This window comes from Amblyomma mixtum, chromosome 5 (assembly GCF_055824585.1).
Source record: "Amblyomma mixtum isolate Tamu chromosome 5, ASM5582458v1, whole genome shotgun sequence".
NCBI classification, from domain to species: domain Eukaryota; kingdom Metazoa; phylum Arthropoda; class Arachnida; order Ixodida; family Ixodidae; genus Amblyomma; species Amblyomma mixtum.
Genome location: NC_143016.1, coordinates 160020021 through 160042053, shown reverse-complemented (window position 1 = coordinate 160042053; position 22033 = coordinate 160020021). Strand labels below are relative to the sequence as shown.

Here is a 22033-nt window from a genome sequence, read left to right as displayed (position 1 = left end):
CTTAAATCATCACGGAATTCCTTGAGAACAGTCATACTGTTACAGTCTCGCTGTGGCGTAGGAAATCGAATTACTTCATATAGCACTTACTTTCAGCTAGGTGTTACTGCATGGTGACACCACAACAAAAGCAAAAACTCCACCATTCATTACAGTGCCACATCACTTTCCGCATGTACCAGGAACTGCGCTCTGAGTTAACGAAAGCGACTATTAAGTTTGGCAGCCATTTCCGTGCAAGAAATGCTCATGCTGACCGGGCATACCTTCGCATGAGTAAGGTACTGCCAGATACATTGATGTGGCAACAGTATGCTTGGCAATGCACACCACGCGTTTTACAACGGCAAGGACTTAGCTGCCCGCCTGCACTGTTTAAAACCAGGTAGCCATGATAGTGTTGTTAGCTAATAGTATAGAGAGAATAGCAACCATTCGCACGTACCCGTATAACAAAGCCATACAAAATTCTGGCGAGGCTGAAAGAACAGAGCAGCATCTTCGTGCCGTAAGCGTATTATGGAATATCGCCCTGAAGCGTGGATCAGTCTCCAGATTACAAACTCATGCTCGATGCGTGATATAAGATCTCGTTGAGCGTCAGTCTTTAGCTCACTGGTACAGTTTTGCTTACAAACTTATGCTCGATGCGTGATATAAGATCTCCTAGAGCGTCAGTCTTTAGCTCACTGGTATAGTTTTCGATTAAAAACGCATCGAACACCATGAGCTTTCGACGGGAACGGGATTGACAACCAGCCCTGAAGGACTCCATAGTGGGCGGTGTGCATTTAACAAGCATCGCGCTGCGTATCCCACGCGGTATGCAAAAGCTCCGCGTTGAACTACAATGCAGAAGGCGCTCAGCATTCAATAAGCAAACATACTGTGTACATTTATGCTGGCTTTCATGCGCACCACTAAGCTGTAGACCCAGTCCCCGAAAGCGTCAAAATTAAACGGAAAATATTAATGTGAACACAACAAAGATTCTAAGATCGTAAGCCTGAGTAAAAATGTACAAATATACCTAATACGCCTATTTCAAACACAGCAGATTTCAGAATGTTTCTAAATCTCATGGTGTAGTCCTAAAATAAGCACGCCATGTTCAAACGCGCGAGCACGCACACGAATAGTCATCAAATGTTCACTCTCTACGCTATAAAACAATTTGTTTCACCAGCACCTTTCAACTAACCCAATTAGCGAATATATGATTCTTCAAAAAGGTCACGTCTCGTCCGCAGTTCCACATAGACGATGGGCGACCGCGGAGGGAACGAGTAGCTGGAGTCACGTGACCGTGCACGCCGGTGCCGTATGGCCACAATCGAACGCCGCCGAGAACTCGGGCATGTTGAGCAGCGGCAGTAGGCAGGTGACTCGCGCTGGAACGCCTGTCTCCGACTTGAAGTCGACCGGCTCCGGCTGGTGGTCTTCGGGTAGCGGAAGGTCCAGCTGCGGTCTGCACGAGAGCAGGCACATGCGCCGGAAGAAGGTTCGCTGCGCCGCCAGCCAGAAGCTGTGCCAGTTGGAGGCCCCCCGCTCGGCCGCGTACGATGCACTCAGGGCGTCGTAGGCGGTGCGCGCCCCCTGCAGCCAGTAGTAGTACTCGGGCGTCTCCCTGTCGCGAGGCCTCTCTATGCTCACGTTCATCGCCCTCAGCGCCAGAGCGTTTACGCATTGGTCGTAGCGCAGGAAGGCCACCTGCGCCAGGACGCAACGGGTAACAGAAATGAGACGCTTCACGAACAACAGGCCTGCGCACTGTGGCAGCGAAATCGTTACACATTGAAAACGGTACCTCACGTGCACGTTTAGTTTTGCACAGCTACTTCCATAATGCAACTTAGGACATTTTGGGTGGAAAAAACAGCGCGAAAGGGACGGAAGACAAAGATGAAGGAAACCACACGGACGAGCGCATCTTTATCTTCCGTCCCTTTCGCGCTGTTTTTTCCACCCAAAATGAACGCATACCAACTCGCCCAACTTTCCATTCTACTTCAATGCAACTTAGGACAGTCCCACGCATTCGTAGCCCGGTTTACCCTGACGTCACAGGGCAACAGCGTGCACGGTGTGTGGAGCGTGTCTCGCGAGCGTGCAGTCATCCTTTCATTCGCCACCATGGAAGTGTAGACAGGCCGCCTGAAGCAGTACTCGGATTAATTATGCAAACGACGCCTCGAACGCGAAGATGCGGAACGCGCAGATGCGGAACGAGCAAATGCGTAGTTAGATGCCCGCGAATCGGAGTGAAAACTTCGATAGAGATGTTCTGATAATAGAGTGCGCGATGCTGAGATGAACAGACAACGAGGCCATGGGCAGTGTGCGCCCGCGAAATCAAATCTGCCAGACGTGAAAGGTGAACCATGATGATGCCAGTGGGCGTTTGACGTATAATCAAAGACATCTCATTCATCATCGCAGTGGTTTCTCTGCGACAGACCCCAAAGAAAATGCTGAAGTTAGCTTAAGTTAGCCGCCTCTCTCATTAGAAACGTTTAAGCGGTCAGCCGACACTGAACATCACACCGCCTTTGATAGCGGCTGAGAATATTTTTTTCCGGCATCCACAATCGATTACTGGCTCACATTTTTGCTCTCATTTTCAAAACAGCTAGAAGGAAAAAAATTGCGCGCAACTTCGATATCTGAGGAATTTTGTGTTCAGCACGCACCTGCGTAATAACATCGGCATCTCCACTCATTCAACAAACGCAGAAATGAAATCTCTTAATGTTGCTTTGCTACATAGAGCTCTTATCAAAATCAGCAGAGCTCGCGCAGCTCCGACGTGAAGTTTCTTCAAAAGCCTTATGTTATTTCGGCATGAATGTCAGCAGTAGAAGAGCGAAATAAAAATGTACGCATCTCACCTGCTCTTGACTCGTCCATAAAGCTGGTGTGCTGCTTTGCACCGCAGCTCGGAGGAGTTCCCGAGCCATCACCATTCCCAAGGTGCCCAAGGCAAATTCGAGTGGCACATCCTCCGCATACAAGATGGGCTCTCGCCGCACAGCTTCGGGTACCCTGAGCGAATGGGAGGTCGCGTCGTATGCAACTCTACTTTCGAAGAAAAACTCGTTGCTTCTGTATGCCTCGGTGCTGACGCTCACCAGCGGTGGGTCCTCCAACACGCCCTTCTGGCGCGCCTCTCTCAGATCCATGAAGAGCCCCGGAAAATGGCTCAGCGCGGAAGACGCGATGATTTTGGGGCCTTCTTTGTCTGAGCTGGTGTTCAGCGTAGTGGGAGGGGAAATCCGGAGGTTGACGCTGCCAACTTCCACCTTGGCGTTTTGCCTGATAAGGTCACTCATCCAGGCGGATCTCTCAACACCCAGCAGCACGGATGATAGCACGCGACTGAAAACTGCCCTTGCCGCGCTCCCGTGTGCGCCCAAAAATGCCGACACCATTAGGTCCCTGGAACCACTCAGCGCGCTCCACGTGGCACGCAGGCATGTCTTCACGGCGCCTTCTGGACCTTGAGGACTGTGGCGGCGCAGGTAGTCGAAGCGCATCGCCTCCATCAGCACCTGGACATATATGTACGACACGCCGCGGTCGCTCTGGCTCCCAAAGTAGTTCAGTACTTGGGTTATGGCGTCCGCGTTGTCCACGAGTATTCTAGAGCTGTTCGCGAGTCGGCTTTTTGGAGGAAGGGCTGCATTAAGGGCTTCCAGCCACTGATCACTGCTGACGTCATTGCTGAGCGACTTCAAAATTGTGATGTTATAGTGCCGCTCGTTGTTCTGCGCTATCAGCAAAGGGTGGACGTGGCTGTCTTTGAGCACGATGTCAGTAGCGTTCAGGGAGGGTCTTCGACTACCGTGCTTCTCACCTAACATTGCAGAGGTGGCGCTTAGCAGGCTCTTCAGATAGAGGAGGAGCTGGCCGGTCGAGTTCTCGCAGCACTTTTGTGCGAGCGATCGACCGCGCCCGAAGCGCAGCCTGACGACGGCGTGTGAAACTCTCACGAGCCGGATGTCCAGTAGCGTATGCACGCCTCGTAGCAGCGAAAGGTCAACCACGCGCCGGATCACTTCGGGAAATGTGGAAAGAGCAAGCACGTCCTGGTATCGGCTGAAAGATCGAAGCATGTCGGACAGCTGCAGCCCACGCGCGACGAGAAATCGCTGGCACAGCTGGTAGAACTGCGCCAGGCTGAAGAAGCGGGACGACACGCGGTGCGGCTCGTTGACCTCGTTCAGGCTGCTGTTGAGATCACGCAGCAGGTTCCGCGCTGCCGCTTCCAGGTACCCGGCGTCAGAGCGTCGGAGCCAGCGGCGGCAAACGTGACCGTAGAAGTCGTGGCACGGATCGATGGACGCGTCGATGAGTCGATCCAGATCCCACATGGCGCGCTTGCAGCTGAGCGAGGAGCAGGCATCCAGGTAAGGTGCTGGAACTTTGCGCAGGGCGAAGAAAAGCAGGGCGCCTCCGGCGGACACGATCGAGCACAGGAAGGCGACCATGCACACAGCCATCACCTGCTTGTGGTGCTCGCTAAGGGACGCAGTCAGGTGGGAGAACTCGCGGATACTTGTGCCCCCAACTGCGGACAAAAATTTTTTTTTCGTTTTTGAGGAAAGAAAATAGCATAGTCATTGTCACATCTAGGTGGACAACTGAAGCGCGCCGTAAAGAAAGTGAGGAAGGTAGCAGTGAAGAGAGAGAAAGAGGTGCTTTAGCAGAGGGCTCTGGAATAATTTCCTTCACTTGAGGATCTTGAACGTGCATTGACATCGCTCTGCACACGGGCACCTTTGCGTTTCGCCTTTATGGAAAGGTGGCCGCCGCGCCGAGTTTCAGAGCAGACCTCTATCAAAGTCAGCTCAAAGCTGTCCTCTGTAGAGCTAGCAGCGTCTCTTTCATGTGAGGCAATAAAAGGAGTTAACAATAAGCAGGCACAAATTTTTGCCTTTTAGTTACATTTAGTTTGTGTGCTATACTCAGTTTATTTGCACTTTAGAACCCTCTAATATCTCAAGTTCTATTGCATCTCTCTCCATATGATTTCATTGCAGATAGCCTCCGGGCATTTTAGAGCGCAGCTCTTAAGCGCCCGTTCCTGCTTTGGGCGAAATGCCGCGGCGTTGGCCTTGGCGTAACCGAGCGAACGAGCGCATTGATGGATAAACGAACTCACACCGCAGCGGAAGAGGAAATACGTCAATAGCGAGCTGAGCCCAAGGAGGAAACAGAGAAGGACAAAACGGCGCGTCAGGCGGCAGCGTGAAGGGTAGAAAAGAATAGCACGCGCCGTCACTTGCTCGCCGGTGACGTGACTAATAAGGCATGCATCGATCGCCAGAGGTGGCACCACTGTGCGACAATTGGCAACTATGGATCTTCTGGCAAGTGGTGGTGGTGCCTGTAAACATTTATTGACAATGCACAAGGATGTTTTTGGACCCAGACCGTATTGGTCCACGTCTTCTCAATTCTAGGTAGAGCTATTCCGGAGATTCAATGACATGTAACACCGCGTGCGCCCTCGCGACCAAGGCCCGTAGGTACTGTAGGTCAAGGCAGGTGAAGAGCGTCGCCTCCCAATCCTCCATAGAAGGGAGAGAGAGAGAAACAACTTTAATGCCACAAAATGGCTTTATGGCAAGCCCACCTGCCATTTATGGCAGGTGGGCTTGGTGTCATCCCCAGGTGGGGGCAACTTCCTGGGCCCACGAAACAAGTGCCAGTTGGATTCTCTTGTCTGGCCTTCTAAGGAGTTGCTTCTATCCCTCCTCTGAGGGAAGTGGCAGTAAGAACCGGGGAGGGGGGGGGGGGGGCGGATTTCCCGTGCAACCCCAGAGGATGTGCGCCTGGGTGGCGATTTCCCCCTGGTAACTATAAAACCTGCCCAGTAATTTTGGATTGCTCTTTTGGAGTCGCATAGGACTGTGCGCGTACGTGGGTCAGCGATGGCCAGCGCGATGGCGGTTTCTTCTGCCACTGTGGGAGAGAGGGTTCGTACAGTGGCGGCGGTGACTAGAGTGGATTCTAGTGTGGTTGCACAAGCTACGTATGTGTTTGCATTTTGCCGTGCATCCACGTATATTGCGCGTTCGTTGGCGAGGTATATGGCATCTAGTGCCTGGGCTTTCAGCTAACGGTGCTTATCTTGGCGGCCAGGCAGAATGTTTATGGGGATTGGTTTTATGACGAGGCGGCTATCGACCCCTATCGGAATAGCAGCCATAGAATGGGCGTCGCCTATGGGGTTGATGTTGTCAAGTATGAGCCACCCATGTTTAGTGCGGGAGAGGGCGATCTTGTGTGTCTCTATGAGTTTGTGAGCGTGTTGTAGATGCCGAGTTGGAGAAGATGCTGTGTGCTGGCGTGTGGGGTAGCCCTAGTGCCTCTTTGAACGCTGAACGCATAATGCTCTTCACAGCTTCGTAGTGCTTCCAGCGAAGGTGAGAGTAGGGGTAGGAGTACACTCTCCTGCTAATGAGGAACGCTTGCATGAGCCGACAGAGGTCATCCTCCTTCATGCATCTGCGGCGGTTGCCGATGCGGCTAATGAGGCCGTGGATCTAAATGGCTGTGGTGCGGAGGCGTTTAATGGCCTCTGAGTATTGCGTGTTGTTCTGTATTACCATACTCACAACGCGTATGATGCGGTCCGGACGCATGGTATGTGTGTCCGCTTAAAGCATAATAGGTTCTTGCGGGTCGGGGACGGGCAGGCGAACTCGTCTGTCCCTGATGTTTAGTAATTCGGACTTCGGGGAGGAGCACGGGAGCCCGCTCGACTGTACAAAGGAGTGTGCTTTGTCGATTGCTGTTTGGAGGCGGTGGTGGTGCTGAAAACTTTTATTTGGTGAAGTGGAGTTTGGGAGCCACAGTGTGGCCCCGTGACATGGTCGGCGTCCCTAGTCCGGGCCACCGCATGACGAGGCCCCGTCTCGCCCGTTTCACCAGAGCCCCTTGGGACTAAAGCGAGGAGCAGTTGAGAAGGGCAGTCTCCCATGCCTCTCTGGAAGGGGTAGGGGAAGGGGGAGGTGTGGATTTTGAGTATATGCATATACCATGTGGTAGATATCACAAGTCTCCCCACACTGCGGGCACCGCCCGTCCGTGTTAGGATCGTAATGTTTTGTTTTTGCAGGACAGAGTAGAGTACCGACTGCAGACGCCTTAAAGTTTGCTCCTCCGACTTACTCAGCCCCTTTGCATGATCCGGAAAAAAGGCGGTTGTCGCTATAATGCGTTATTTCCCTGAACCGCAGCACCGGCTGGTTAGTCACCGAGCCAGAAGAGCTGGGATGAGGAGCCCGGTGAGTAAGCGCTCAAGCAGCCGTGTCAGCGGCCTCATTACCTCGTAAGCTCTGGTGACCAGGAGCCCAAATGATTCTTTTCGGTGTGGGATCAGTGGCTGTCCATCTTACAGTACAAGCAGCTAAGGGGGAGATCTCCCCTGCTAAGTAATGATCACATGCTTTTCAGGAGTCTGTGGTGATGATTCTCGATTGGCATATGCGCAAGCAAGGGCTATAGCTACTTCCTCGGCTAGCATTGAATTCGGGGCTCGAAAGGAGAGTCTATCAACGTGCATTTCCTGGTGAACTACAGCGGCCGTGTAAAATTCCGCAGGCGATGGCCCTGCTACGTCTACATAGTATACACCGGTTCAGGAGCCGTGTTGTCGCTCAAGAGCCCGAGCCCGCGCTTTCCGTCTGTTTTCGTGCATGTTGGTGTCCATGTTAAGGGGGAGCGGGGTGACCCAGAGCATATGGTGCCACAGTTCTGGGATACGCTCCTCCTCCTCTGGAGTGCAGTCGTGTTGGATGTGTAAGCGGTTTAGGAGGCGGCGCGCGGGGGCCGTCTGCATGAGCCGCGTGTATTGGTTCACGAGGTGGGCCTCCCGCAGCTCCTGATATGAGTTTGGTACTCCCAATGCCTTAAGTTTGGCATTAGATAATAATAATACTTTAATAATAATAATACTTTATTGCGCCAAATATTTAAAAAAAATGTACAGAAATCCGGCCTGCCAAAGCCTCATAGGGCTTGAGCGGCAGAGCCCGACAGGCAGCGGAACCGCGCAGACATACACACAGGCAAAAAAAAAACACATTCAAAATAACGGACATCAAATTAGTATGACGGTCAGAACAAAATAGACACAAGACTCATGTTACATGAAGGAAAAAAAAAATCCTCATCAGATTAAATCGCAAGGAAGAAAAACCAAAGTGGCATGACAATACCTCTGATCAGTGCAATAAATACAGCAGTAACCAATGAAATCACAAGATTTACTTGACGGGTGGTAAAGCACATGCATGATGTCGTAAACCCTCTAATTAATGTATCGCAGCATCTTTTTTATTTTGTATTTAGTTTTTGCCCGGCGAACACTTGGAGGTAACCTGTTAAAGTGAAAGGGAACGTAATAATCTCTTAAACGCCTCCCATATCTTGTAGACCGTCGGGGAATACAAAAAGGTTCCTTCGGTCGAAGAGACCGTGTGGGAACATACGGAATCTTATAGTCACTAAGCCAAAAATGTTTCAAGACGATCGTTTCCATCAAAAGGCGATCAAAATCAGGTAGAGAAAATACCTTAAAGAGATCAGAATTGGAGGGAAGGCCTAAATCATAGCCGATATTTTTTAATAGAGATCGTAGGAGAGAATTAATCCTGCACTTCCAGCGAACTGCACAGTGACCATAAATCGTTATGCCATAGCGCAGTATGCTATAACCAAGGGCGTTTACGATAACTTTGCGTATTGAAAGCGGCATGTAGTACCTGATGTTGTAAAGCACACAGGAGACGGTTCGGAGCTTTTTACAAACGTGGGACAAGTGATCATTCCATGAAAGAGCACTGTCAAAGTATAATCCTAGGTATTTCACTGTATTTGTATAGCTCAAGGGTACACATTGACATTGGGAACAATCAGATCCGTGCAAGAAAAGGTGATGGTTTAAATCTACCTTCTTCATCGGGCTGTGAAAGCATATAAGCTGAGTCTTAGAGCTGTTAACTTTAATTAGGTTGTTTGAGAACCAGTCCATAGAAATTATTGCTGCAGCTTGAAGAGAAGAAATTGAGTCAGAGTAGTTCGGTGACTGGGTTACAAGTACAGTATCGTCAGCGTACTGGTACAGGCCTACAGGAACAAAGTTTGAAAGGTCATTCACGTAGACGTTAAATAACAGGGGACTAATTATAGAACCTTGCTTGACGCCAGCTTTAATTAACAAAGAAGCGCTCTTTGCCCGGCCAATGGAGATATATTGCGTTCTCTGCAGTAAAACATTTTCCAAAAGCGAAAGAAACGCTCCACGGAAGCCTAACTTGGACAGTTTACACAATAACACACTGTCAAAAGCCTTGCTGAGATCCAGAAACAGTGCACACACCACTTGGTTACGTTCAAAAGATCGATTTAACATGTCAGAAAAATCCTCCAAAAGCATTTCCGTCCCTTTACCTTGTACAAAACCGTATTGACACGGTGACAGGATTTTGTGCTTATCTAAAAAACTTGTCATTGTAAACAGCAGATGTTTTCTAATATTTGAGTCACACAGGGCAAGACTGAAATAGGACGATAATTCTCATACCTATTACGTGCACCACCTTTGTGAATTGGGGTAACTATAGCGGCTTTCATGTTCACCGGGATCATGCCGCTTGAGATAATTCTGTTGAACAGCGATAGCAACACGCCTTTAAGTATGTCGAACAAGGTTCGCAAATCATCGACTGAAATGCCATCTATTCCCACATATCTATTGCATTTAAGACCAAAAATAATTGAACAGAGGTCATCCTCACTTAGCAAAGGTAGGTGTGCAGATTCAACTGTGCTGTTCTTCAGAGCACAAAATAAGGGATTCTGTTGCGCACTGCCCGAAACTTGCGAGAAGAACCTGTTGCATTCATTAGCTATTTTTTCTTCATCAGTGCCGAAATATGACACAAAATCTTTGCCATCATTGCCACGCCTTTTGACACCTCGTAGATTGTTAATCAAAAACCACGTTTTTCTAGTATCAGAGCCTGTATTCTTGAACTTGTTACGAAAATGTACTCTTTTAGCCTGACGAATCATTGCGTTTACTTTATTTCTTGCAACCTTAAACTTGGACCGTAGCAGGATAGATGCAGGTGCCCTTTTCGACTGGGCCCAGAGCAAATCTTTTTCTTTTATAGCTGATAGTATATTTAAGGTCATCCATGAGTTTTCTTTATTGCGCTGCCTGATTTCAACCACGCGAGTAGCCGCTTTCTTAAACTCTTGTAATAGCTCAACAAGCTTATCATAAATGTCTTTCGGGGGCACGTTTTCCAAGAACACTTCCCAATCGTATTCCGATGCCAGTCGGTAAAAGATTTTGGGATCGCAGATGGAAATTTCTTTTTTACCGCTATCTGCTGTTGGAGGGTTCGATTTCCGGGCTAAAGAACAACAGACAAAGTAGTGGTCGGACAGCTTTGCTTCGACGATAGCAGATTGTAGGACACAATTCGAAGCTCTTATATTTATGTGGTCGATGCAAGAGACGACAAGTTGCCCTGACAGAAATTCTTCTCGCGTAGCTTTCTGGATAGTTGGTTGCAGTCCCCATTTTGATAACAGATCAAGATAATCTGAGACCAGAGCCCTAGAAGGGCGGAAGGTATCTATGTTAACATTGCCTATAACACAGATATAATCTTCATGCGAGTGGGCTGAGAGGGCGTTGTCAAGTTCGGCCAAAAAGAGCCTGCCATTGAAGCATGGGGGTCGGTATACTGAAAAGAGTATCAGAGAGAGCTGGCGTGCTCAAACGCAATGCTACTACTTCTGCTTGCTGGAAGTCAGAATTTAGCTCTGTGACAGTCCAACTGTCTCTCACAAAAACTACGACGCCACCCCCTTTTCTAGCAGGTCGGGTACAGGAAATTGCTTGGTAACCTGGTATTGCATACTAATTGAAAATATCGGCTGAAATATTGATTTCCGTCAGTACAAATACGTCAAATGTTGAACGAGAAGGTGAAGTTAGTGCCATGAATTCATCCCAGTGCTTTCGGATACTGCGGATATTAACGTGCGTCGCGCAAAAAGCAGGTTGTGCGTCACTTGTGAAAAATTTTGTTACTTCGGAAAATGTTGTACATGCAAGGAATTCGAGATCACCCATACTCAGCAGATCTTATCCAGGTCAGACATCTTCTCAATGCGGATAACAGTCTTGACTACTTCTGATTTCTTGGCCAGAACTTTGCCGTTACGTGTCCAAACAAATTTGTACTGCTTTTCTTTTCCCTTAGACCTGGCCAATCGGAAAAGCTCCTTGTTTGTCCGTGTCAAATTTTCGTTGAAATACAGCCGAGGGTGAGACTCATCCGTAGGTAAATCGCGAAGCTTTTTCCGTAGAGCAAGCCATACTTCTTTAGACGCCACGTCACGCATCTGAACAAGGATAGGGGGAGACGAACTGTCCTTTTTCGGCAGTCTGTGTATTGAAGCGACTGTATTCGCTTCAAATTCTGGAAACTCTAGTGTCTGAGCTAGATCGCCCATGAAAGAAACCAAATTCTCATTAGGGTTGGTTGGGAGGCCATGTACTTCAAAGTTGCATCGCCTGCTGTACTGTTCAAGATCATTAACTGCGCACCTTGATTGATCCAGCAGCTGAGCTTGAGCGACAACAGTCTCAGAAAGTGATTCCACTCGGGCATGTAGCTGGGTTAACTCAGCTTGGTTCGCTTCTAGGGTAGACATGACAGAGTCATATTTATTAGAAAGGAACTCAATTGACGTTTGGATTTCAGTGACGGTTTCAGCCATCTTTTCACCTGTTGCCTTAAATTCGAGCAGTTCCTCCACTTTAGTTGTGAGAGCTTCAACCGTAACTTTCAGTTGGTCAAGTTTGCTGTTAACTGCAGAGAATTCATGACCAAAAGAAACGTCACTATCATCCGTGTCTGAGTGATTGCTTGCACTGGATTCGCATGATGGGGATGTCCAGGTTTCACGCTTAGCAGTCGACATTTTTGAAAAAGCATTTTTCGTGATAGCAGAACAGCTCTTTCCAAAGTGGTAGCTACTTTTGCAACGAGAACAAGTCAAACACTTTCCGTCCACGGGTTTGGAACAAGCAGAGCATGTAACAGGCATTTTTGCAGTCAGCGGCGAAAAAAATATACAATATATCCAGTTTCAGCAATTGGCAAATCAAACTCACCTGCCAAGAGCGAGAAGCAGGGTTAGACAAAGAAGCGGATTGCCGCTGACTGCGATGATGCCTGGGTGTTGACGGTTTATATAGCTGTTGGCAGACACCACGTGATCCTCCCTCCACCCGGCTTCTTGCATCCGGGTACTTTGGGCTTGTCGACTGCACGTGGATGATAACCGACCTGGTGGACGCATGCGCAACGGGACAGTCCTAGTGGAAGCGTCCGAGATCGCCGTGCGGGCGCAGCCGCCCCTTGAAGATCGCGGTACACCTGATCGGCCTGCCAAGAGCGAGAAGCAGGGTTAGACAAAGAAGCGGATTGCCGCTGACTGCGATGATGCCTGGGTGTTGACGGTTTATATAGCTGTTGGCAGACACCACGTCTGTAGCCACCGGGAGATCTAGGGCTCGCTTATTTGTCTTGCGGATGATGGTATCTATTCGCGCCTCGTCTTACTAAGTAGTGCGGAGATATGGCACGGCGTAGAGTATCCGGCTAGTCACGAAGGCATAGATGAGCCGAAGCGCGTCCCTGCCCGGCAGACCGCCCCGCTTGTTGGAAACGCAGCGGATCATGCGGCCTACCTATTCGCTTATTCTCTTGAGTTTCACAATAGCGGACTCCGGTCTGAGTCTGTGGTGAATGAAAAGCACCAGAATACGGAGCTCCTCCACCTCTCTAATAGGACCTCCTGACAGAGAGATCTGTTTTGGTGTCCTATCCTTTGGGTTCGCTCTGACATGCAGAAGCTCGGATTTCGCTGGAGCACATTGGAGCCCACAGTCAATAGCATACGCATCGACTATGGAAGCGGCCTGTTGAAGGCGGTCCTCCATGTCCCATAGGCTTCCCTCGGTGGTCCAGACTATAATGTCATCTGCATAAAACGCGTGTTGAATGCCTTCCACCCGGGCCAGTTGGCTTGGGAGCCGCCTCATAGCTATGTTGCACAAGAGCGGTGATAACACCGCTCCCTCAGGGGTACCCCGTGTTCCCATCATGTAAGGGCCATATTCCTCGTCCTCAATCCGAAGAAAGACCTGGCGCTAGGGCATACGAGTATGTAAGACATTTCTTGACTAATTGCTGTTCGGAGGGAGCTTTGGATTTCCCTGTCAGAGCCTCAGTTGGTCCAGAGGATGTCTTCGGCATACATTGAGTGTTTAATGTGAGGTATGTGTTGCAGGAGAGGTGGAAGGCCTCTAATTGTAGTGCTGAAAAAAAAACGGAGATAGGACTGCTCCTTGTGGGGTTCGTCGGGTTCCTAGGGTGATCTCGCTGTGGAGGTCTGCAATGTGAAGTTCTGCTGCACGGTTATGAAGAAAGTCGGCAATGTAGTCGTAAGTGCGAGTCCCTACATTCATTTGTGAGAGGTTTGCCAAGATGCAACCATGTCACATGTTGTCGAAAGCCTTGTTGACGTCTAGGCCTAGGATGGTTCGTGTAGCTCGGATAGGCCTCGGATCGAGGATATCGTGTAGGATTTGCCACGTAATGTCTTGAGTGGAGAGGCCAGTCCTGAAGCCGTTGATAGTGGGGGGAAAAGGTCCTCTTGGTCTACTTGAGTGTGGAGTCTATTGAGTATAACGTGTTCCATTACCTTTCCCAGGCAGGACCTGAACGCAGGCAGGACCTGAAGCATCTCAGGATGTTTGAATAAATTTCATTTGGTTTGATTTGATTTGAGATGGGCCGGAGGTTGCCCAGCTCGGGTCGTTTGCCTGGCTTAGGTATGAAAATCATTTTGGCATGCTTCCAACTGTATGGAAGGCGACCCTCATGCCAATGTTGGTTGAGGAGGTCCGTGAGTGCCTCGACGGACTGATCGTAGAGGTTACGAAGCATCTCGTTGGTTATGCTGGATTCCATTTGCTGGATTCCGTGGTGGTTTTAATCTGGTTGAGGGCGGCGCGGACTTCTGCTGCCGTGATGTAGGCGTCCATGTTGGGGTTCTGAGCACCCGTGTATCCTGAAGGGATGGGGAAATCAGTTGAAGTATTGCTGTATTTCTTCTTTCAGGATAGTGAGAAGTTCCTCATTTGTGCTCAGAAGGTCGTGTATGACGCGGGTGAGGTTCTTGTGAGATGTGGATTTGGTGTGAGTAGGCTCCAGTAGATGTCTGAGCAAGGACCACAAGTTTTTGCACCCTAACTGGCTGTTAAGACGGTCGTAGGTTTGATGTCATTGCTCCTGACAAAGTTTTATGGAGTAAGCTTCTATCTCTCGCTCGAGGCGAAAGGGATGGAGCTTGAGGGGTCGACTGTGTTTCTGGCGGAGCCAGTGAGCATGAAGACTGTGCTAGGCCAGCCATATGTGTATGAGTTTGGCGTCGGGAGTGGGGCCACTCTCGTCCTGGGTATTCGTGGTGGTGGCATTGGCGACGTCTTTATAGCAGTGAGTTTGTCCATGTGTCCAGGTCGTCTGTGGGGGCTGAAGTGCGTTTGGCGCGCACGTATCTGAAGGCGTCCCATTTAGTGCGCTTGATTGTTCGGTTGGGGTCTTTGTTGTGTGTAGCCGTGAAGGTTGTGCTGAGAACATAGCGGTCGCTACCTCTGTGCATACCGAGGTTTTCACAGCGCGCGTCTGGGATGTTGCGGGCGAAAGTGAGATCGGGGCAGCTGTCCCGTGTGACACTGTTTCCAATGCGAGCAGGCCTGTCGGGGTCGACGAGTAGTGTCAGGCCCAGTGTTTTGCTATCTCCCACACTTTGGCTCTCTTACGACCGCATGTACTGCGGGAGTAGCCCCACACGCTACTCGACTAGTTGAAGTCGCCTAAGATGCGTAGCATCCCTGTTCGTGTAGTCGCGCAGGCCTTAAGAACGAGTGTTGCCACTTGTGTGCTTTTGTCGCGGGGGGGGGGGGGGGGGGGGGACTGTAAACATTGAGGATGTGGCACGGGGCTTGCGAGCGGCTGTTCGGTAGGACCTGCACGAAAGTGTGCGGAACATCGGGGTAACTAAGGTCTATCTGATTGTCTTTTAAATTTCTGTGGACCAGGATGGCGGTGTTTGGCCGATGGTCCTGTGTCGTTTGTTGGTTATATGCAGCATAGCCGGTACGTTTAGCGTCGATGTACGATTTCTGAAGTGCGATGATATATTGGGTGTGCGGCTCGGCCTGCACGGTGTGATCCAAGGCTCGCCGCTTCACCTTGAAGCCCCTGCAGTTCCACTGCCAAACTGTGACGGGGAGCTAACCATCGCGTTTCCCGCAGGGTTCGGGGCGCTAAGATAGCGCGATGTGTGATTTTAGAATGTCGCCTGCACGTGAGCGCACGGCTGCACTCTCCGATGTGGCGACAATAATGGATGTTGCGTAGTTAGGGCGGGTTGTCGATTTCATGGAGGTTACGGATTTCAGGGGATTCCTGTGGGTATCGAGCCTCGCAGTAAGGGTTTATATGTTGGCTGCGACAGTAGCGCAGCCTTCTTACGGGACTTTCAATGGTGTGGGCGATTCGCAAGAGGGCGCTATCGAATTTCGACTTTCGCGTATCAGCTGCCTCGAATTTGCCATCGACGTCTGCTTGTGAGGAGCGGGAGGTGCATTACGCTTCACGCGTTTATGCTGCTCAGTGTCCATGCTAGGATCACTTACTGAGTCGGATGTGGGAGCGTGAGCCACATGTTGCGGTTGCAATTTAGGGTTTGCTAGTGCTTATTGTAGGCTACCAATTTTGGCATTTGCTTTGGCCATTTGTAGCTGCAGTTCCCTGACCATGTCTGCCAGCTCCGTGTGTGTAAATACGGTGGAGAAGCGGTGATTTGTGCAGGAGACTTCCAACCAACTTGCTTGGTTGCCTTGGTCTCCGGCCTGGCTTGAGAGCTGGCCCGAGAGCTTCGTGAGGCGGATGTGGAACGGCTGCGAGTGCGGCTGGAGGGGTGTCGCCGCCGAGCGGGGGGAAAGAGGCGCCCCGCAATAGGTTGTTGTCACCGCGGTAGCGGTCTCGGGAACGAGACTGGCGTCCGGGGTTTGACGAGTTGGAGTCGGTATCGGTGTCAGTGACCGGTGGGAAAGACTTGGGCCGGGTAGATGATGTGAAACGGTACTTGCAGCTTCTGCTGCCAGTAGGGTGGGCGCCTTTGCCGACGATAAACGAGGCTTGGCACGTGGGCGGTTGGCCAGCTGGAGGGGAGTCATGTGCTGCCCCGCAGAATCGGTAGTTTGGTTGTCGTGGGTGGGGGCACACATCCGCCCTGTGGCTTAGCTTCCGGCAGTTGAAGCATGCCTCCGGGCAGCTTTTGTAGGGGAAAACCTCAAAAATGATTCCAAGATATCTCACGTAGCGGGGTAGCTTGGTATTAGCGGTTGCGACAACGAAATGGCGTGTGCGGCCCATGCGGCTCGCGGCAACTACGAGGAGATCGGAGTTTCGAGCTCTGAGATCGGCGAGGATCTCCGCATCAGTCTCGTGACTGTAGGCTCCGTATATGATTCCTCTCACGGAGTCATCGGAGGCTGGGGCATACGTGGTTACTAGGATGGAGTTGCAGTCAATGGTTAAAGTCTATACTTTAGCATACAGGAACGCGCGGTCTTCGTCCGGTGTGCTGATCGGGACAGTATTGTTACTTAGGTGGGTGCGGACTTGATCGGTGGTGATCGCAAGACGGGTGTCGATCTTGGCGGCGTTGTAGATGGCGATCGCCAATCTGGCCGGGCCGACTGCCTTGACGTCGATGGTACCTTGCGGTCGGAAGACAAACTTGGAGCCTTCTGTAGGCAGGCGAGGAAGTGGTCGCCTTTTAGTTCGCGGAGGTGGACGGCCGCGGGGTCTTTGGTCTAACAGGACAGCGGTGGGTGCGGGCGTTTGGGTGGCGGCCGGGGCTTTGCCGGGTGTGGCGGGCGTCTGTAGAGGCGTTTCATCTCGAGCGCCGTCGAAGTGCCATCGGCCAGCTCCGCGGCAGTAACATCCGTGCCGGTGACTGTGTACTGCATCTTCAAATGCAGGGAAGCTCGGGCGAGGCGAAGCGGGCGTTGCCGCCGCAGCTAGGAGTACGGCACGCACTACGTGTGCTGAACCGTTGGGCTTAGCTCCTGCGGTTGGGCGTTGCCGGAAATCCGCCGTAAAGTTGAAGGAACTCACCTGAAGTCCCATAGGTGGCGCCGGATGGGTCGCGGGCCGTCCTGTAAAAAACTGGTGGCTGCAAATAGCAGGAAACTGGCGAACTTGCCGGAAAATCGTGGACCGCATATAAGATGTGTCCGCTCGCTCCGAGCACAGTCGGCGTTCCCTCCCTAAAAGGTTGGGTGGTGGTGGTTGAAAACGTTTATTTAAAGGCTTAAAAAAACAAAATTATGCAGCAGCATTGCGGGCTGCCTTCAGGCTGCCGGTAGTGGCTTCCAGGCCGTGCCTAGTTGCGACTTCGTCAGCCCAGGTCACCAGCCGATGTTAAGAGATTCGGCTCGGTGCTAGACAAGGCAGCCTGTTACTGCTGTGGACTGTTAGGTGCCAGGAGGCACGGGACAAGTGTGCTGGGCAGGAGAATCGGATATGAGCGTAGTCGGCTCTTCGGCTGTCACATAAGCGGCAGGCCGGCAAGTACACCCCGGTGTAGGGGATGAGGTGCGGGGGTGAGAGAGGTGTGAGCCTGAAGAAGGCGCCACATGCGTTGGTGGCGCTGGAAAGAGAGCTGTGTGGAGGGGGCAAAGTGAATCGAGAGAGGCGGTATGGTAAAGTGATTATTATGGTACGTGAGGAGCGCGTCGCGCTTATTCATTGCGGGCGTTGGCGGGCTTGCTCGTTCGGTCGAATCGTGAGCGATATAATTAGCCGCCTCGTTGCCAGGATGGGCCGCGTGAGCGGGCACCCAGATGATTTGGATGGGGCGAGAGGGGATGGTGTCTGAATGTAAGATGCTGATGGCAGGGGGTGCCACCCATCCAACCGCGTAGTTGTAGACCGCAGGCTTGGAATCACTGAAAATGCATTCCGCGGAGGTCTGCGTGATGGCAAGGGCAATAGCTGCCTCCCCGGAGTCTACAGAGGTCGAAGTGTAGACTGAGGCAGTAAGAGTGGGTTGGAGAGAGTTGTTAGCGACTGCAAGGGCGTAGGCTGGGTAGCGGCTGTACGGGGCGGCATCCACATAAGCAACGGCAGGTTTCCGACCGTACTCATGCCAGAGCGCGGATGCTCGCGCTGCTCTTCGGGAGGTGTGGTGTTCACGATGCATATTCTTAGGGAGGGGATGAATGGTTAGGAAGGAGAAGAGTTGGGGAGGGATCGGCAGTGAGGTGGGAAGGGGTTAAGAGGGGAGAGCTTAAGGATGGAGAGAAGTGAGCGACCCGGGCGGGTCGGAGAGAAGGGCGCGACCAGGGCGGAGAGTGGCCTCCACACCGCCAAGATTGCCGGTGGTCACCCAGACGGTGAGGTCATCGGCATAGAAAGCATGAGATAGAGCTTGAATAGTGCGCAGAGCATGTGCCAGAGTGAAGACGGTTATATTGAAAAGAAGCAGGGACAACACAGAACCCTGGGAGATGAAGGATTTCAAAAGGTGGGGATTAGAAAGGCAGGCACAGACTATATGGAAAACGTCTCAGAATGTCGCTCCACACAGGCGTCAGCCTCCATCAAATTCTGAGTCAAGTGCTTCAATACTGCCGGGAACAGCATTGTATTAGCAAAAATTTGAGAAGTAAAAGTTCGTCTGCTCTCTGGAGAGCCTCACAGGCTTACGGAAAGCGAAGATGACTGCTCTTATAATATGCAGTAACGTCTTTGTATGTAATCAGAGATGGGTTGGATTTAGAGAAGGCTTCCAGAACAAGCGTGAATGCCCTGGGAGAGAGCGCGTGGCTCGCCAGATCGGCTAACTCATTCGCCTTAGAGTTCCTGGTGGCCGGGAGCACAGATGAGATTGCAATTTGGAAGGTCACTGGACCGACAGAAATTCCCAGCTCATAATTTCGACACGCCCCCTTCGTGTAGGTAATGATGTGTTTCACTTGTGGCCTGGGGAGGGCGCGCGCAATCGTGATTTCCTCCGCGTGTGTTTTCCTGTAGGCACGGAACGTGAGTCCTGCCACTCTGTTGGTGTTTTGGACCACTGACGCGGTGAACCACCCCCTCCCCCCCCCCCACCCCCCCCATGGTGGGAACCGGCAATGCCCACGTAATACACGTGTTGTTGTCCACCATAATGTCGCTCCAGTACTTACAGACGCGCCTGGCGACGACCATTATGGTCATAGTGTGGCATGTTTCGGAGAATGGGTCCGGCCCTGAAGTGCGTCTCCAGAGCTCTGGCGCTCGTATCCATTCCTCAAAGGTTATGGTGTGTTGGATGTGGAATCGGCCAAGAATGCGGCGACCGGATGGCGATTGTGATAGGCCTGTGTATTGAATGAGAAGATGGACGTCTCAGAGCCGAGTGCCGACGGCTTTCTTCGACTACGGTGATAGGGAAGAGAGAGCGTAGAGGAAGGCGCAGGAAGAAACGGCGGCCGCACGAAGACTAGGGAAGAGTAGCGGGCTGGTATCTCGCCCGAAGCGCGGCTCATCGGCAGTGGAACGCTGTGCGCGCCGCTTAAGTCTCAGCCCAAAGCCGCCTCCGTCGGCACTGAGTTCTGTATGCGGACACCTACTGTTTAAGTACCGCAGCAGCTGCGCTCGAAATTCTGATTACCAAGAAGCTTAATTGTTGGCAACTTTTTTATCAGCTTTATCTGCGCATCGCTTGCTCGATGCCGTCCCTTGTCCACTATCATGGTGTTACTTCTCGAACATCAAAACCGGTGGTTGCAACATGCGTAGACTGGACAAATGGTCAAGTCCGAAGCGTTGCATTAAATTGCTCAAACAGGCGCTCAAGTGGGGATGCTAATTTATAAAGGCTCTAATCATTTCCTTGGCGGCTTGCGGCGATGGCCCTCAATATCATCAAAGCCAAAACCGTTCAATATATCAGCCAGCCAAATAAAAGTCGCGATGTCTTCTGGCTTGTACGCCGGCAGAAGCCATTACCGAGACAGCTTTTCATTAACTGGTACATCCATCCAAAGGTCTACCGCTACGAAATTCATGGCGATAAATGTATGACAGGCCGAAAAGCGTTATATAAGAACGCCAGTGTACTTCTCGAGCGCCCACCCCAGCGAAGCTGGAGAAGCAGGCTTCCCGGGTTCAGTCCCAGCCGCGGCGGCCGTGTTTCGATGAAGGCGAAACCCTAAAGGCGCCCGTCTGCTGGGCAATGTAAGTGCACGTTAAAGATCCCCAGGTGGCCGAAATTATTACGGAGACCTCCACTACGGCACCTCAACCAGCACCTTAATGTTATCGCTTTAATATAACACGCCGCGAACTTGGCATAGAATATAAGATTCTTGGATCAAGTAAGCATAGCAGGACGGCGCAGAGTGTCAAGTGGGCAGATCATATTCAGACGTTTGCGGGATAGAACGCCTGCATCCTACTAGTGTTAATTGGAGATCAACGAAAAAAAACATTAACTGGGAGTGGGCGAACGGTAACTGGCAGTGGGCGAATGATTAAGAATAAGGGAAAGACTAGATTATCGTCATTTACTGCAATGCTAGGGTGCCGAGCAAAAGGGTGTGCGAACCTTCAGGAAGTTTATCTTTTACTGCCGTGAAACAGATGACAACCCCCGAAGTTGCTTAGAGATAGACCACTTTTTCGTACCAGCCACGTGAAAAATGTAAGAACGGTGAAGTCCTCGGTCTCGTTCAGAGCGCATATCTATAAACAACATTTCGCGAGTACTCACATCGAACGGAAGACTTGCGTCGGGTCATTTCGCTATGCACTTCATCCGAAGCCTGCGAAAGAAATTTTACATAAGAATTACGCTCTAGCTTGGGCGTCTGTGTCAAATTGATCGCAAGTACAAAGATATTAGCCGCCGGAGGGGCTATTCAGGTGGTGTCAAGTAACGCTTCCAAAGAGTGTCTTCGCACCTTCGAAGTAAAAATTACATTTTCAGAATGCAGCCTTCGTTCAAATCAGATCATCCCGCTATAAGTGCTCAGGTTCCCGTTAGAGCTGAGAAAACGTGCTTCTCAATGTATTGAGGGTACCTGTAGTCGTTGCGCTGCGGAATGCTTAGGGGAGACAAGTAGAAATACACAAATTTGAACTTGTTGCTGGGCGCTCAACTATTGACAGGAATATGATTTAAATGAACCACTCAGCACAAACCATCGCACTGTCCCCTAACGCCGATATACATGAGTTAACACATGCAAAATTTATATTTAGTTAAGTTCCTATACAGCTAAACAAACGCCTAAGGGTATCATGACGTGCGACTGACGACCTAGTGCATTAAGAATCAAAGCCGTTGGTATCAACAAGAGTGATTCGTTTAACTGAAATCGTTCAGTTCTTAGCGGACTGGATTATTTCGATGCTCAAGTCAGAAAAATTCGCTGAAATATATGAAAACAGTTTTTGAAGGTGGGTACACAGGACAGCCATGCTTCACATCGGTAGTCTCCGTACCTCGCCCGACACACTTGCCAATGTGAGCTCGCTGCAAGGATCCGTGCTATGCACTTTCTTTTCAACATCACACTTATCCGCTTAGATAGAGAATTGTAGAAAATCTCTCATCTTGGTCACACTTTATACGCCGATGACATCACACTATGGACGATATACGAATCAGACGCTAAAATCGAGGACACGCTACAAACGGCAACAGATATCATTGCTAAACTCACCGCAAGAATCTGACTAGCGTGCTTGCCAGAAAAAATCAGAATTACTCGCCATACCCCCTAAGGGACGGACATACCAAACCCCCATAAAAATCCGAAATCAGGGCAGACAGTTAGCCCACGTCCGTACCATCCGTATTCTAGGACTGT

General features: G+C 50.8%; 1 protein-coding gene across 1 annotated transcript; it reads right to left on the bottom strand.

Moving 5' to 3' along the window:
- Positions 1–686: 686 nt before the first annotated feature.
- Positions 687–21104, bottom strand: LOC149344299 (uncharacterized). The gene is made up of 3 exons (XM_089542590.1): positions 20932–21104; positions 2889–4567; positions 687–1710 (listed from the first exon to the last, which is right to left on the bottom strand). Exons 1-3 carry the CDS (start codon positions 20957–20959, stop codon positions 1297–1299), a joined length of 2121 nt encoding a protein of 706 aa, XP_089398716.1. The 5' UTR covers positions 20960–21104; the 3' UTR covers positions 687–1296.
- Between the last annotated feature and the right edge of the window lie 929 nt (positions 21105–22033).